The sequence below is a fragment of the Hippocampus comes genome, unplaced genomic scaffold (assembly GCF_001891065.2).
Source record: "Hippocampus comes isolate QL1 unplaced genomic scaffold, H_comes_QL1_v1.1 scaffold1, whole genome shotgun sequence".
NCBI lineage: Eukaryota > Metazoa > Chordata > Actinopteri > Syngnathiformes > Syngnathidae > Hippocampus > Hippocampus comes.
The window spans coordinates 1,179,633-1,192,613 of record NW_017805010.1 but is presented as its reverse complement, the minus strand read 5'-3'; the positions used below and the strand labels follow the sequence as shown (position 1 = coordinate 1,192,613).

General features: G+C 41.2%; 3 protein-coding genes and 1 long non-coding RNA gene across 5 annotated transcripts; 2 read left to right on the top strand and 2 right to left on the bottom strand.

Moving 5' to 3' along the window:
• The first annotated feature begins 16 nt into the window (after positions 1-16).
• lrrc47 (leucine rich repeat containing 47) lies at positions 17-4,460 on the top strand. The gene is made up of 7 exons (XM_019862938.1): positions 17-628; positions 1,780-2,223; positions 2,359-2,475; positions 2,580-2,695; positions 3,005-3,107; positions 3,210-3,299; positions 3,638-4,460. The coding sequence occupies exons 1-7, from the start codon at positions 17-19 to the stop codon at positions 3,857-3,859; spliced, it is 1,704 nt and encodes a 567-aa protein (XP_019718497.1). The 3' UTR covers positions 3,860-4,460.
• Positions 4,461-4,670: 210 nt separating this feature from the next.
• On the bottom strand, positions 4,671-5,144 carry LOC109511705 (uncharacterized). The gene is made up of 2 exons (XR_002167377.1): positions 5,010-5,144; positions 4,671-4,813 (listed from the first exon to the last, which is right to left on the bottom strand). It is a non-coding gene; the product is annotated as an uncharacterized LOC109511705 (long non-coding RNA).
• A 351-nt stretch (positions 5,145-5,495) lies between these two features.
• Positions 5,496-9,081, bottom strand: LOC109511704 (L-rhamnose-binding lectin SML-like). The gene is made up of 9 exons (XM_019862953.1): positions 8,962-9,081; positions 8,643-8,675; positions 7,779-7,853; positions 7,484-7,619; positions 6,673-6,782; positions 6,564-6,608; positions 6,350-6,482; positions 5,809-5,912; positions 5,496-5,614 (listed from the first exon to the last, which is right to left on the bottom strand). Exons 1-9 carry the CDS (start codon positions 8,996-8,998, stop codon positions 5,595-5,597), a joined length of 693 nt encoding a protein of 230 aa, XP_019718512.1. The 5' UTR covers positions 8,999-9,081; the 3' UTR covers positions 5,496-5,594.
• An 80-nt stretch (positions 9,082-9,161) lies between these two features.
• On the top strand, positions 9,162-11,651 carry LOC109511703 (L-rhamnose-binding lectin SML-like). 2 transcript variants are annotated; one of them, XM_019862950.1, is made up of 9 exons: positions 9,162-9,259; positions 9,485-9,517; positions 9,602-9,670; positions 9,800-9,935; positions 10,212-10,321; positions 10,389-10,433; positions 10,939-11,071; positions 11,138-11,241; positions 11,511-11,651. In XM_019862950.1, exons 1-9 carry the CDS (start codon positions 9,223-9,225, stop codon positions 11,540-11,542), a joined length of 699 nt encoding a protein of 232 aa, XP_019718509.1. In that variant the 5' UTR covers positions 9,162-9,222; the 3' UTR covers positions 11,543-11,651. The 2 variants fall into 2 exon arrangements, with proteins under 2 accessions (XP_019718509.1, XP_019718511.1); XM_019862952.1 differs by having other exon boundaries at positions 9,165-9,259; positions 11,138-11,245; positions 11,511-11,637.
• Positions 11,652-12,981: the final 1,330 nt, after the last annotated feature.

Below are 12,981 nucleotides of genomic sequence, written 5' to 3'. Positions count from 1 at the left end.
TTTAAACGGAAGCTTTATGTTTCCTGTTTCGTTTGGTCGCCGCAGTCGAATCGCCAACATGGACGACACGAAAACATGGCCAGAAGTGGAGAAAGCAGCAACGGAGAAGCGACGTGAACTGGTTTTGCAAGGTCCTACAGCCAACACGAAAATTTCATCATACGGGGGACTTCCGCCTGCCATTTATTCCCTCACGCTGCTCAATTATCTCGAGGTGAGCCAGTGCCCGAGTTTGACGGAGCTCCACGAGGACATCCAGTCCCTGACAAACCTTCAGAGTCTCATCCTGTGCAGGAATAAACTCTCATGCATCCCGGATGTCATCAGCAACCTCAAGTCCCTCAAAGTTTTGGACCTGTCAGCGAACAACCTCGTCCTTTTACCGGATGGGATCACGCAGTTACGCGAGCTAACCACTTTGAACGTGAGCTGTAACCGTTTGGAAGCTCTTCCGGACGGACTGAGCCACTGTGTTAAGCTTTGCAGCATCAACATGTCCAAAAACTGCATCACCGGCTTCCCGAGCGATCTCTACTCGGAGCGCATGGATCTGCTCAGCACACTCGTGGCCTCGGACAATGCCGTTGTGGAGCTCGGCACGGATATTCACAAGTTAGCAGCCCTGAAGGTGAAGCACTGAAAGTCTCGCCGCGATCACAAAAAACGTTGTTTATTACTGTATATGTGCGTCCATTAGTGACAAAGAAGCGACCAGAGTTAAGGAGGCTGAGATTCGTAAGAAGCAATTATTTGATTGCCATCCGTGAACTAGTACGCTCTTCATCAGCTCTAGTATAATTACGCTTTTCTCACTACTAGTGCCACTGTTGACCGACTAGTACGCATTTCAATCTTACTAGTAAAGTATTGCACTAGTAATAGTAGTACTGCCAGGCCCAAACGGTAGGCAGGTGTCACACACCAGTGTCCTGCATTAGGTTAAGATGAAAAGGAAGTAAGTTGTGTGCACATTCCCACTTTTCTACCACTGCGTTGTTATCAGTGCATCACGCATTCTTCATCCAGGAAAAAGAAAAATCAATTTATTTAATATTATATTCATTACCTATCTAAAATTACTTTTATACATAGTTATTTTCCATCGAATGATGAGTAATTTACATGCAAATGTCTTGGTGTTATTTTTATATAAGTGAAGGTGTAGTATGAGTAAAAGTTCACCACAATAATGTTGGAATTACTGGAACATTGGCAGTACTGTAATGTTATTCTGATTATCAAAGAAAAAACAATTTTACAAAAAAAAAAAGTAGTTTTATGAGGACAAGTCAATGCTATATGAAAAAAAAGTTAATAAAAGAATAAGTCATAATTTCTTGAGCAGCTCCTATACAGCGGTGGTTGTTTTAAGTACTCATATATAAATACAGTTGAGTTGAGAAAAAAGTGATCAGAAGTAAAAAAAATAACGAATGCGAGGTAGAGGTCATGCAATGTGAGAAGAATAAAGATACAATGTAGTCACAATATTACAAGGGGAAAAATACAGTTATAGTATTGTGTGAACCCAGTTGCTCTTGATGCTTCATCATCAGTAGGTGAATGAGGTAACGGTTTGAAGCACTTTGAGTACCTGAGGTAGAAAAGCGCAATACAAGTGACAGCCCATTTAGCATTTACCATTTGGCCACTAACATTGTTGTAAAATAGCATTAGCATGACAATTCTCCAATACAGTTCTTACCAGCATGTGAAGTTGCTCCTTTATTTCAAAGAGCTAAAGTCGATCTGTGACCTTACTCGTGTCCGCCATTTCAGGTGCTAGACCTCTCAAACAACCAGCTGAGCGACATCCCGTCCAGTCTGAGCGACTGCCCCAAGCTAAAGGAGATCAACTTCAGAGGCAACAAGCTGAATGACAAGCGCCTGGAGAAGATGGTGAACGGCTGCCAGACAAAGTCCATTCTCGACTACCTCCGAGGGAAAGGAAGGCAGGGAGAGGAGAGAGGTGATGTGGATAGGGGGAGGGGCGTGAATGACAGGAAGAGGAAGCAAAAGAAGAAGAGGGAGGAAGAACAAGATGAGTTGGAAGAAATCAGCAAGATGGTGGTGAGGGTTCTCCATGTTTCCGACACGCCTGAGGCGCTCACAGTCCGAGTGAGCGCGGAGGTGAAGGATGTACGGCCTTACTTGGTGTGCTGTGTGGTCAGAGGCATGATCCTGAAACCTGGAAATTCTCTTAAAAGGTTCCTGGTGGCGCAGGTAGGTCGACTCGGTATAAGTCAGGATGTGTTTAAGCAATACAGGCATTGGCAGCAACCTAATTGTGCGCACCAATTAGTTCAGATACAATTATCTCTCTTTTCATTTTTTAAACATTTGTTATCCTTCCCTCAGACAAAACTTCATGATGACATATGTGGAAAGAGGACCATCGCGACCATCGCCACTCATGATGTACAGCTTCTCAAAGCTCCACTGGCGTATGATGCCAAACCTCCCACGCAGCTCAAAGTAGGCGAATATCGAACCCTGTCCAATTCTCACAGTGAAAAAAAAAACTCATCAAAGTCTTATCAGATCAGATTAGGAGCTAATTTTTTTTCCCTCCTCTTCAGATCGTGCCGCTGGGTCGCAGGGAGATGACAGCCGTCGAGCTGATAAGGAATCTTCAGCTGGAAGCTGACGAGCTGAGGAAGCAGAAGAAGAGGCAGAACGTCACTGGTCTTCACAAGTCAGTCTTGAAAGCGTCACACACAACATCCGTGTCACAATTCTGAGAGGGTGTGCGCATTTATGCAAACAAGTTGGTTATTTTTACTTCTATTTATTCTGAATATTTCAATTGAGTTATAAGGGTTTTATCACACTAACTTGGCATTTGAACAGAGGTGAATAGGCTTTTTAAATTCCCGTGATCCTCTTTTTGCAGCTTGTCCAATATATTTCTCCAACAGCTCAATTATGTCTGACATGTCACAACGGCCTTCATTTTTTTTTCCATTTTGAATAAAGGCAATACATGCTTACCACCTTCTTCCAGATACCTGCAGCTTCTGCAAGGAAAAGCACTGTATCCCTGTATTGTGGATGCAGAGGGCCACGTGATCTCATTCCCGCCCATCACAAACAGTGAGAAAACCAAGGTGGGTCATTCACGCGATATCGGATTTACAAAAGTGTAAAGGAGCGCAGTGAAAATTGTCCAGCATGGTTGACCTAAATAATTTCTTGCTTGTCCTCAACAGATCAAGAAGACAACCAAAGAGTTGTTCTTGGAAGTGACGAGCGCAAATAGTCTGCAGACCTGTAAAGATGTTATGGACGCTCTGATTGCAGTAAGCCTTTTTTGCTGAAATGTCAAAGTTTTAAGAATTTTATACTTTGCGGTAAATTGGAATGTAGTCCCAGTAGCTTTATTTTGCCTATGACTTCCACTGCAGATTTATAGACGAGACTTATTTAGATGCTGATTTTAGTTCAAAAATACTTATTTAAACACATTGAGGCACTATTGGGGTAAACACACTGCAGTGATCTGGCCTCAGTCTTAACTGCTGCAATATGTAGTTAAATTACAATTTTACCATTTTGAGCAAAGTGTTCTTGCTTTTAAAAGCAAAAATCTAGTACTTTTCCCGCTGACCTCAGTTCACCTGTTACTGTTTCCTTGCAGAAAATGGCAGAGTTGAATAAGTTCACGGTCGAGCATCAAGAGGAAGCAGGGTCTGACGAAGAAGGGGACGCACCACCAGGCCAGACAACCAGCACGGACGCCTGCAGTGAATTGATCATCCAGCAGGTCCGAACTGTTGACCAGGATGGGAACTTGAAGGTGGTCTACCCATCCAAGACAGACCTCTCCAAAGACATCCCCAACTTGACAGTCATTTGGTAGTAGCGTAATTCACTTTTTCACGAGGGTGGAGTTCCGAAAATGCAAACTGGACAACCCCCTCCCCATTTTTTTTTTTTTTTAAACCTGAAATCACCCTGACACTTAAACCCCATTCGAGACTCAGACATTTGCTGTAACTCATTTTAAAGTTGATGTATCCGTGAAGATACAAACAAAAGCTGTTGTAGTTACAATGCAAATTCAATCGTTTCCATCTTAAACTGAACAATAGATTGTGCACCAGAGCAAGAATGTAATGCAGCACCTGATATATTTCCAATGACACTGAATTGTATTTTTTGCGGTCATGGCAACCAAACTGTCCCCTTGCTGCCCTACGTTTGCAGCTATTGAGTAAAATTCAAGAACACACTGCATCTATATAAATAAAGATTATGTTCCAAGTAGAAATTCCAAAGGCCGCAAAATGAACTGCGATAGGTTACTATATTTCACACGATTCAAAGATCGTCACATGAACATGCCATTTAACATTGCTAACCCATACAGTTTTCAAAGTCAAGATGCTCAGTATAATGGTGAGCAACTGGAATTAAACTCCTTTCAGTGAAAATAAAGTTGAATGTAATGTTTAAGCTCTCGCAAAAGTCATGGTTCCGTTTGTTGGATTTGTCATTTGATTTAATTAACAAACATGTTGAAGTCACAAGGTGTCACTTTTTTAATTTTAGAATATTGCTGCAATCCTGTGGAAGTGAAGCACTGAATACTTAGCAGGTTAACTACAGTGAAACATGCAGAATAGGTGGTGTGTTGCTGAGGTAATGAAGCAACAAGCCTTTTAGCAAGCTTTGTGTCCCAAGTATTTTTATTGAGGAAAAAAAAAAAAACTGAACAGTGATGTCTGACCCAATCACTTAAGAGTATTGAGACAGTTGCATCATGGACTCAAACAGCCATCAATGCCACCACTTTAGAAATCTTGCCCAGGATCTGCAAAGAAAAAAGTGATTTGAGCAATTGCTTGGATGAGGAAATCTCTACACGTTGCACTTAAGTCAACCTCATGGTCCATTTTGCAAATAAATGCACTACAAATTTTCAAAAATAAAAATTTCTGCATTGTGCTGAAATTGTGTGTTGTGTGCGGAACATAAATTAGCCTCTATTTACGATACAAATTACTTACAGTGACACGTGTAAGAAACTTCCAAATACTTGTAGGTGCCTTCACAGGGTTCCCCAAACACATCTCTACTGGCCATGATCCTGCAGCTTTTTTTCCCATTGCACCTATTGGGGACAGGGACAATGGGAGCTCATTGTGAATAAAACAACTGCAAAGTAATTAATTTCTTCACACTTAGGGGAGCTAATGGTGAGCAACTGGAATTAAACTCCTTTCAGTGAAAATAAAGTTGAATGTAATGTTTAAGCTCTCGCAAAAGTCATGGTTCCGTTTGTTGGATTTGTCATTTGATTTAATTAACAAACATGTTGAAGTCACAAGGTGTCACTTTTTTAATTTTAGAATATTGCTGCAATCCTGTGGAAGTGAAGCACTGAATACTTAGCAGGTTAACTACAGTGAAACATGCAGAATAGGTGGTGTGTTGCTGAGGTAATGAAGCAACAAGCCTTTTAGCAAGCTTTGTGTCCCAAGTATTTTTATTGAGGAAAAAAAAAAAAAACTGAACAGTGATGTCTGACCCAATCACTTAAGAGTATTGAGACAGTTGCATCATGGACTCAAACAGCCATCAATGCCACCACTTTAGAAATCTTGCCCAGGATCTGCAAAGAAAAAAGTGATTTGAGCAATTGCTTGGATGAGGAAATCTCTACACGTTGCACTTAAGTCAACCTCATGGTCCATTTTGCAAATAAATGCACTACAAATTTTCAAAAATAAATTTCTGCATTGTGCTGAAATTGTGTGTTGTGTGCTGAACATAAATTAGCCTCTATTTACGATACAAATTACTTACAGTGACACGTGTAAGAAACTTCCAAATACTTGTAGGTGCCTTCACAGGGTTCCCCAAACACATCTCTACTGGCCATGATCCTGCAGCTTTTTTTCCCATTGCACCTATTGGGGACAGGGACAATGGGAGCTCATTGTGAATAAAACAACTGCAAAGTAATTAATTTCTTCACACTTAGGGGAGCTTATGAAAATAACCCCCCCCCCCCAAAAAAAAGCTATTGTAGTCCACTCCTTCACGAGTGTGTGAGAAAGTGGCAACTGCTACACAGTAAAGATATTTTAGCATCGTTTCGTTCTAGAATCAAGTGGACCATTATCCCAAGTGAAAAAATGCGCAAGGCAGGTTCCATCTTGACCAATTGGTCACAAAATTAACAATTCATTCAAGCTTTAGTGCCTCGCAAAGGGAAGCCTAAACAGCCCCTTGCCTGTGTAGAAGATGTTTGAACTGCATTCTGTCCTTTTTTTCTCCCAATGACAAAACCCAATTAATTGTGATTAAAACCAGCGGCCATTTCTTTCCAAGTTTAGTGGCATACCTCATTGCGACAATGTCAGTTGGGTGCAGACATTGGGCGTTTTGGATCTCGCTTCGAGGCTTTTGTCTGGCGCATGTCGTCTGGTCTCTGCGCCCGAAGTCAGCACCAAAGACGAAAATAACTTGTCCATGCTCTGGCAGCAAGATCATTGAAATGTGATGAGACAAAATATCCAAGAATGCTCAATAGAAATTGTTCACACGTTCAGTCTTACCACAATACAAATGCGCCTCCGATTCTTCACACACCACACAAGTAACTGTTGCGCAAATTAAAACAATTAGGTATGAAATTCACTCATGGTGGCATGCAGGTGACATTACCTGCAGGTAAGCAGGAGAAGTTGGTCTGCAAATACTTGAAGGTGTCAACACAGGGATCAGGGGTGCGGAAGTCATCGATGGCCACTTCACACATTGACTTTCCATCGCAGCTGTACACAAACTGGGTTACTCAGAAGAAAGTCAGCGCTCCTCTAAAAGTCATTAGCTGAAGCACAAACCCCATCTTACATATTCAAGTTTGACAAGCCATTACCACAAAAGGTGATTTGAGAAAATTCCGCTATTCTAGATTGTGTAGACACCAATGTGAAACATGAAAACATAATTTATAGTGCTTAGTTTTGGCCAGAGGTGAGTTGGGGTACATCTCAAATGGATTTTAGGAATGAAGCAAAGTACACCCTGGACTGGTCATCAGTAAACTGTACTTAGAAAATTCACACTTGACAATGATGGCCATGTGGGAAGAAGCCGGAATATGGAGAAAATTTACAATTCACACACACAAATGGGACTTGAGTTAAACACAAACTACCATCGATAGTGAGGCAGCCATTCAATTAATCTTGCAACTCTGGTAGAACTTTGGTCATGAGCTGAATAAAGCTCTTGAAACGTTTCAGTGCCGATTCCCACAAAATAAATAAATAAAAGCCAGTTCCACTTTCATTGATGCAAACATCACTCCCAATTCATCTCTAGTAAAATGCAGTGATGGCATCCACGCATTCAGCATGGTTACAAGTTAGTGTATCAGCAGCCATTTTCAAAGGAGATATTGTAACTATATCCACTTTCAGTAGAAGACAAACATTAACTGCGACGCTCTCCAGATAAGCCCAAGGTGTACCTTTTCTTAAGTTGCTCCGTTGTGCCGGGCCGAGAACACTTTACATTCGCCAGCTCCCGCGGCGATTTGCCCTCAGCGCAGATATGCGAGCTCGCACGACCATACAAAGCCTGCCGCACGGTGATCACGCCATGATCTGCGAAGGGAGAGCCGGCAGGCAACACAAAACTGTACTCTAGTTGCACCCATTGCCAATTATGTCAATGTGGGACAAAGCTCTCGTTTAACGCGAACTTTCTTTAAATGAAAGAGTCATTTTCAAAGACAGTGAAGGTCTGATAAACAAAATTCTTACCACACTGTAGATGATGGATGTTCATCGGATACAAATCACAAGTAGTCATTTGCTCGCCATGATTAACTGTAAAAGCTGATGTGAATGCATGAACAGATTGTTCAGAAAACGGAGGCTAGCGTATATGTTGAACATTCAAGTTTGACAGTCACCTGCTGGGAAAAGGCTCATTGCCGTAAGCACTGCCCAAAAATAAGTGAAACTGACAGAATGGCCGAATTATTTCTTTCACGCAATGTGATACTTTGTGTTGAGATTATAATGCCATTTAAGAGGCAGACGCTGCTCTTTCTTTACAATTTTATTTTGAGGTTAAGGTAGCAACCTAAATCATCCACAAGCATTAACGTAGCAACCATCAAATCTACTATTACCCAACTCTAAGTGAATACTCATAGTACTGTACTAAGTAGGACATGATTTTTTTTCCCCAAAATCCAGTCTAACACTAACAATGCTCACATAACGAGCACTTTTTTTTTTAAATTAAATCAAGGCTTCCATTCAATCTGGTAATCAACAGCCACAGCCCCTGACCATTTCAGCCGTGTTGAATGTTCTGAACAAAGTTTGTAATTAGTTTCATTTATTCTACAGCATATACACACACACACACACACACACACACACACACACACACACATATATATATCATGAAGGATGCTTCCACAGTCATATTATCACCTTCCCAAAATAATGGCCTGGGTTTTGACACCCCCCCCCACCAAAAAAAAAAAACAAAAAACAAAGGCCAATAGGCCATTATTTTAGGAGTGTGAAGGCTATCCAGCAGGGAGGTATGATCACATTTTTAAGAAACACGAACTACATAATCCATGTTTGAACATAGACTTTGACACTCACCTGATGTTTGGAGCAAACTGGTTGCTGCCAGCACTGGAAAACAAACATTTTAGTCAAACAAAGAACAGCCATGGACATTTTTTTTTTTTAGAGCAAATCAATTCATTCTGGTTTTCCCTCGAATGCAAGGTGGTTTGTCAATGACACAACACAGGTGCACATGAGTGTAAAATTATCTTGAGTGGAAAAGTTCAAATCTGCTCATACCATACAACGAAATACACTTCTCTGACTACAACAGTCAAAACACACACATTGATTCTGCCCCATCATTCCTCCTCATTTCAGAAACAAATTTATTTCAGCAGCGACTACTCACCCAGCGCGACACTGAGTCTGAAGCAGTAGGAATCCATGTTAGGCACAACCCAAGCTGAAACACTCGGACAATGACTGGAAGCGGACCACTTAAACTTATAGTGACTCCAAGTGTCATGTAGCCAATCACACCGACAGCTGAAGACAAGTTGATGTCGGAGGCGGGGCTTCTAATTAGCAGATGGGCTACAAGCCTTGCAGTCACTATAAAGACAAGTGATCCGCTTCCAATATTTGTGTCACAGACTGGGTTGTGTGAAACATGGACTCCTACTCCTTCAGACTTACTGCAGCGCTTTGTGAGTATTGATTGATGAAACAAATCTGTTTCAGGAATGATGAGGAGGGATGATGATGGGGCAGAATCAATGTTAACGTGTGTGAAATTGTTTCACATTGATGTGCCCCTGTGTCGTGTCATTGACAACCCACCTTGCACTCAGGAAAAGCTAGAATGAAATGATTTGCTCTCAAAATATGCCGATGGCCTTTCTTTGATCATAAAGATGATCTTTGTTTTCCAGTGCTGACAGCAACCGGTTTGCTCCTCACAGCAGGTGACTGTCAAAGTTTGTCCAACATTCATTGGGTAGGTCCTGTTTCTTATTAAAAATTGGTATGATCCATTTTTTTCTTTGCAGTTGCTGATTATGTGGACCGAGTGACCACCTGTGATAATAATGTGTGGCAAGTCCACCGCTTATTCTGCGGTAAGACTTGAGACAGTTGTCTTAAAACCTTCACTGATTCAAAGTTCTTTTTTTTTTTTTTTTTTTCTAAAAAATCATGTTCAGATTAACTTTGCTCCATGTTGATTGCTGTCTGTCTTGGTGTGACAGATCGTGGCGTAATCAATGTGACTGAATCTTTGTATGGTCGCTCAAACTCTCTGGTCTGCGCTGAGGGCAAATCTAATAAACGGCTGGCCAACACAACGTGCAGTCAGCAAGGCACCGTGGACAAAGTCAAGACAAGGTATGCATTGGGCCAGAGTTGTGAGAAACTTGCTTGTTTTGTTCAGATAAATGTTTTTTTTTTTGTTTTTTTTTAAATTGTCCAGATGAGTGTGCTGGTCAGATGACCAATAAGCACAAGTGTGGTGGGAAAATCATGCTTTAGTTGGATGAGTAGAGTATGATGGATGATAAGAAAAATCGATAGGGATCTGAAATCCCATTTCTCCCCAGGTTAATTTTTGTAACAAATTGAAAGGACTGACGTGGGTTTTTGGTATCGTTTTTTTGTGCGCAGTTGCAATGGCAAGAAATCATGTGAATTGGGCCTGAGTGGTTTCCGCACTCCTGATCCCTGTGTTGGCACCTTCAAATATTTGCAGACCAACTTTACCTGCCTGGAAGCAAGTATGTCACCTACATGCTCGAAAGACTGGACAGAATTCAATCACTAAGCTTTACTTTACCTCCACAGTTACTGTGGTGACTTGTGAGGGGTCCGTGGCATACCTGTATTGTGGTAAGAACTTTTTATTGTGCAGAGTCAAACCTCAGCGTAACTAATTGGTCATTTTTGTTTTGAGGTGACCATGTAAATGCTGGTATTATTGTAGTATATAATTATTATAAATGGAAAATGTAGCCAAACTTGCCCCATTTCGTGAATGGCATGCTCTCATGAGCCATTATGTGACGTGGATAATGTTTCACAAAAGCGCTTGTGCCATTAAACTGCGCTCTATTATGGCTGTGCTTGTCATCGTTAATGGCACAAATATGGCGACCATGTTACTTACCCCTGCCAATATGGCTGTCACATTGGCACGCTTAGCCTGTTCCACTTTAGTTTTCTGTTCTGGAACTAAAACACTTTGAAAACTAGAGTGTCAAAGGAGATTTTGAGATGGCTGGACACTGTCAATTAAATCCACTGATGTATATATCAAATCAAGATTAAAGTGGCTGAAGAACAAAATCAATGTCAACTCTCCATTTCCACCAACATTCTTTCCCCTCAACGGCAGGTATGGGAAGCGTTATTACCATCTATGGTGCAGACTACGGACGCCGCGACCAGACCACATGCTCATACAGAAGGGCCCCTCGTGAGCTAAAAAATGTCACATGCCTGCAGCCAACTCCCCTTGTTGCCCAAATGTACAGTAGCACAATTTTTTTTCTCTTCCCTATCCCTGAAATTAAGCCCCTTTTCTTCACTCATAGGTGCAACGGGAAATTCAGCTGTTCAGTCACAGCCAGCAATGCAGTGTTCACAGACCCATGTAAAGGCATCTACAAGTACTTGGAGATTTCCTACGCCTGTAAACGTAAGTAGGTGGTAGCCAATTTGGCACCTGAACGTTATCTCTATGGTACAAAATTCATGATTGTATTTTAGCTGCATTCAAGAGGGGTCAATGTTGTAATGTGAATATTAAAAGCCGGACTTCATGCTGGATGTGTTGAGGCTTTTTAAACTCACAGTATTCAAAGTGTTTTTTTTTTTTTTTTTTTTTTAAACCAATTGTATGGCTGTATCAAACCTCAAAGCATTTATAGGACTCTAGCTTGCACTGACTTTTCTTTCTCTTCCCAGATCCTGAGGCTAGTCACCAGGAAGTCCTCTGAACGGTACTGCCATTTGGTGTGGATTCCATTCGAGTTTGTTGTTGCAATGTGCTGCACGTTGAACTCTTTGTACTTGTATTCAAGTGAAAATAAAATTGTTTCAAAATGATGCCTCATGGTTTGGTGGAGACAATTTGCTGTATTAGACTGTGGGAACTTTAATGCATACACCAATAGACAAATATTTAACTTATCAAGTTGGCTCATGTTTGGTGCATGTAGCCATGGCAGGGTCGGCAACCCAAAATGTTGAAAGAGTTGGCACAAAAAAAACAGTGGTACCTCTACTGATGAACATCTCTTCATACGAAAGTTTCAAGTTGCAAAACGTTTCAACAGGAAAATATTGCCTCTTGTTCCAAAAGAAATTTCAAGATGGGAAAGGTAAAATTAGTCTGGCTTGCTATTCGCAGCTCCGAGTTTCCTGAACGCAACATGCTTATAGCTGCTCAGCTATTGGCCTTTACTGAGCATCATCCTGGCATCCTATTGGCTAAGGGGTATTTTTACTGTGTCTTGTCTATGCAGCGTCCTCATTCACCCTTCGGGCCATGAGGTGTTCCGGTAGTTTTACTTAAATGTGAATCACCTAGAAAAAGTGTTCACCAGTCAGGTGATGGCTCACTATGCTGATGTTTGACTTGGACATTTTCGAAGGATTTTAAAAGCTGACAAAAGCAAACATCAGATCAGTTCTTAATAAAATGCCAGGCAAAAACCACTTCTGAGAATATGGTCTAAAGAGGGCAAAAAACAAGGATGCAGTTAAGTTAAATGACCTTTTTTTTTTTATTCTTAGTTTTTTTGACATTATGGACAACTGTAATGTGCAATAATTTAATTGTAACATTTGTTACGTATTTTGATGCATTTTTATGCTTTAAGAAACGTTTAATTTGTGGGGTGGGCTTGGAACGAATTAGGGCATTTTCATGGAAAACTCGTCTATAATTTTCTAGTTCAAAAATTTCTTCCAGAACCAATTAATTTCGTAAGTAGAGGTACCAATCCAAAGCCGCAAAAAATTAAAAGCCTTATAATGAAGGCAACACATGCTGGATGTATATTAGCCTACTATCAAAATAACTAAGTTGGCTACAAATACACAATGAGCCTTCATGATTAAATATTTTTTTTCCCTGTCGGCAGGTGTGCCCACCCTTTTATGACTGACGATCTACTTTTCGATCAACCAACCTCCCGAGATCGAACCGTTCCCGTACACGCGCGCATACGCACACACTTACACACGCATGCCAGTATATGAGCGACAGCAATCACAATCACTGCCCCTTAAGTGAACGAGGCATGGGACGCACTTTTGCACCGTGTTAACTATCTTACCTCAAGGTGCACCGTTTAAAAATGCTTCTTTCGTCCCTCCAGATTCCCATTCTTTGCCAGGACCCTAGGTTAATTGTACATGAAACGCCGGGTTT

Excerpts from the sequence above, each read along its gene's own strand:
- lrrc47 (XM_019862938.1), top strand. The coding sequence starts at position 17 with ATGTTTCCTGTTTCGTTTGGTCGCCGCAGTCGAATCGCCAACATGGAC. Across the intron at positions 3,108-3,209 it reads CAAACAGTGAGAAAACCAAG|ATCAAGAAGACAACCAAAGA; the intron begins GTGGGTCATTCA and ends TGTCCTCAACAG. Across the intron at positions 3,300-3,637 it reads TTATGGACGCTCTGATTGCA|AAAATGGCAGAGTTGAATAA; the intron begins GTAAGCCTTTTT and ends GTTTCCTTGCAG.
- LOC109511704 (XM_019862953.1), bottom strand. The coding sequence starts at position 8,998 with ATGGATTCCTACTGCTTCAGACTCAGTGTCGCGCTGG. Across the intron at positions 7,854-8,642 it reads CAGTTTGCTCCAAACATCAG|CTTTTACAGTTAATCATGGC; the intron begins GTGAGTGTCAAA and ends CATTCACATCAG. Across the intron at positions 7,620-7,778 it reads CATCCATCATCTACAGTGTG|ATCATGGCGTGATCACCGTG; the intron begins GTAAGAATTTTG and ends CTCCCTTCGCAG.
- LOC109511703 (XM_019862950.1), top strand. The coding sequence starts at position 9,223 with ATGGACTCCTACTCCTTCAGACTTACTGCAGCGCTTT. Across the intron at positions 9,936-10,211 it reads GTGGACAAAGTCAAGACAAG|TTGCAATGGCAAGAAATCAT; the intron begins GTATGCATTGGG and ends TTTTGTGCGCAG. Across the intron at positions 11,242-11,510 it reads GATTTCCTACGCCTGTAAAC|ATCCTGAGGCTAGTCACCAG; the intron begins GTAAGTAGGTGG and ends TTCTCTTCCCAG.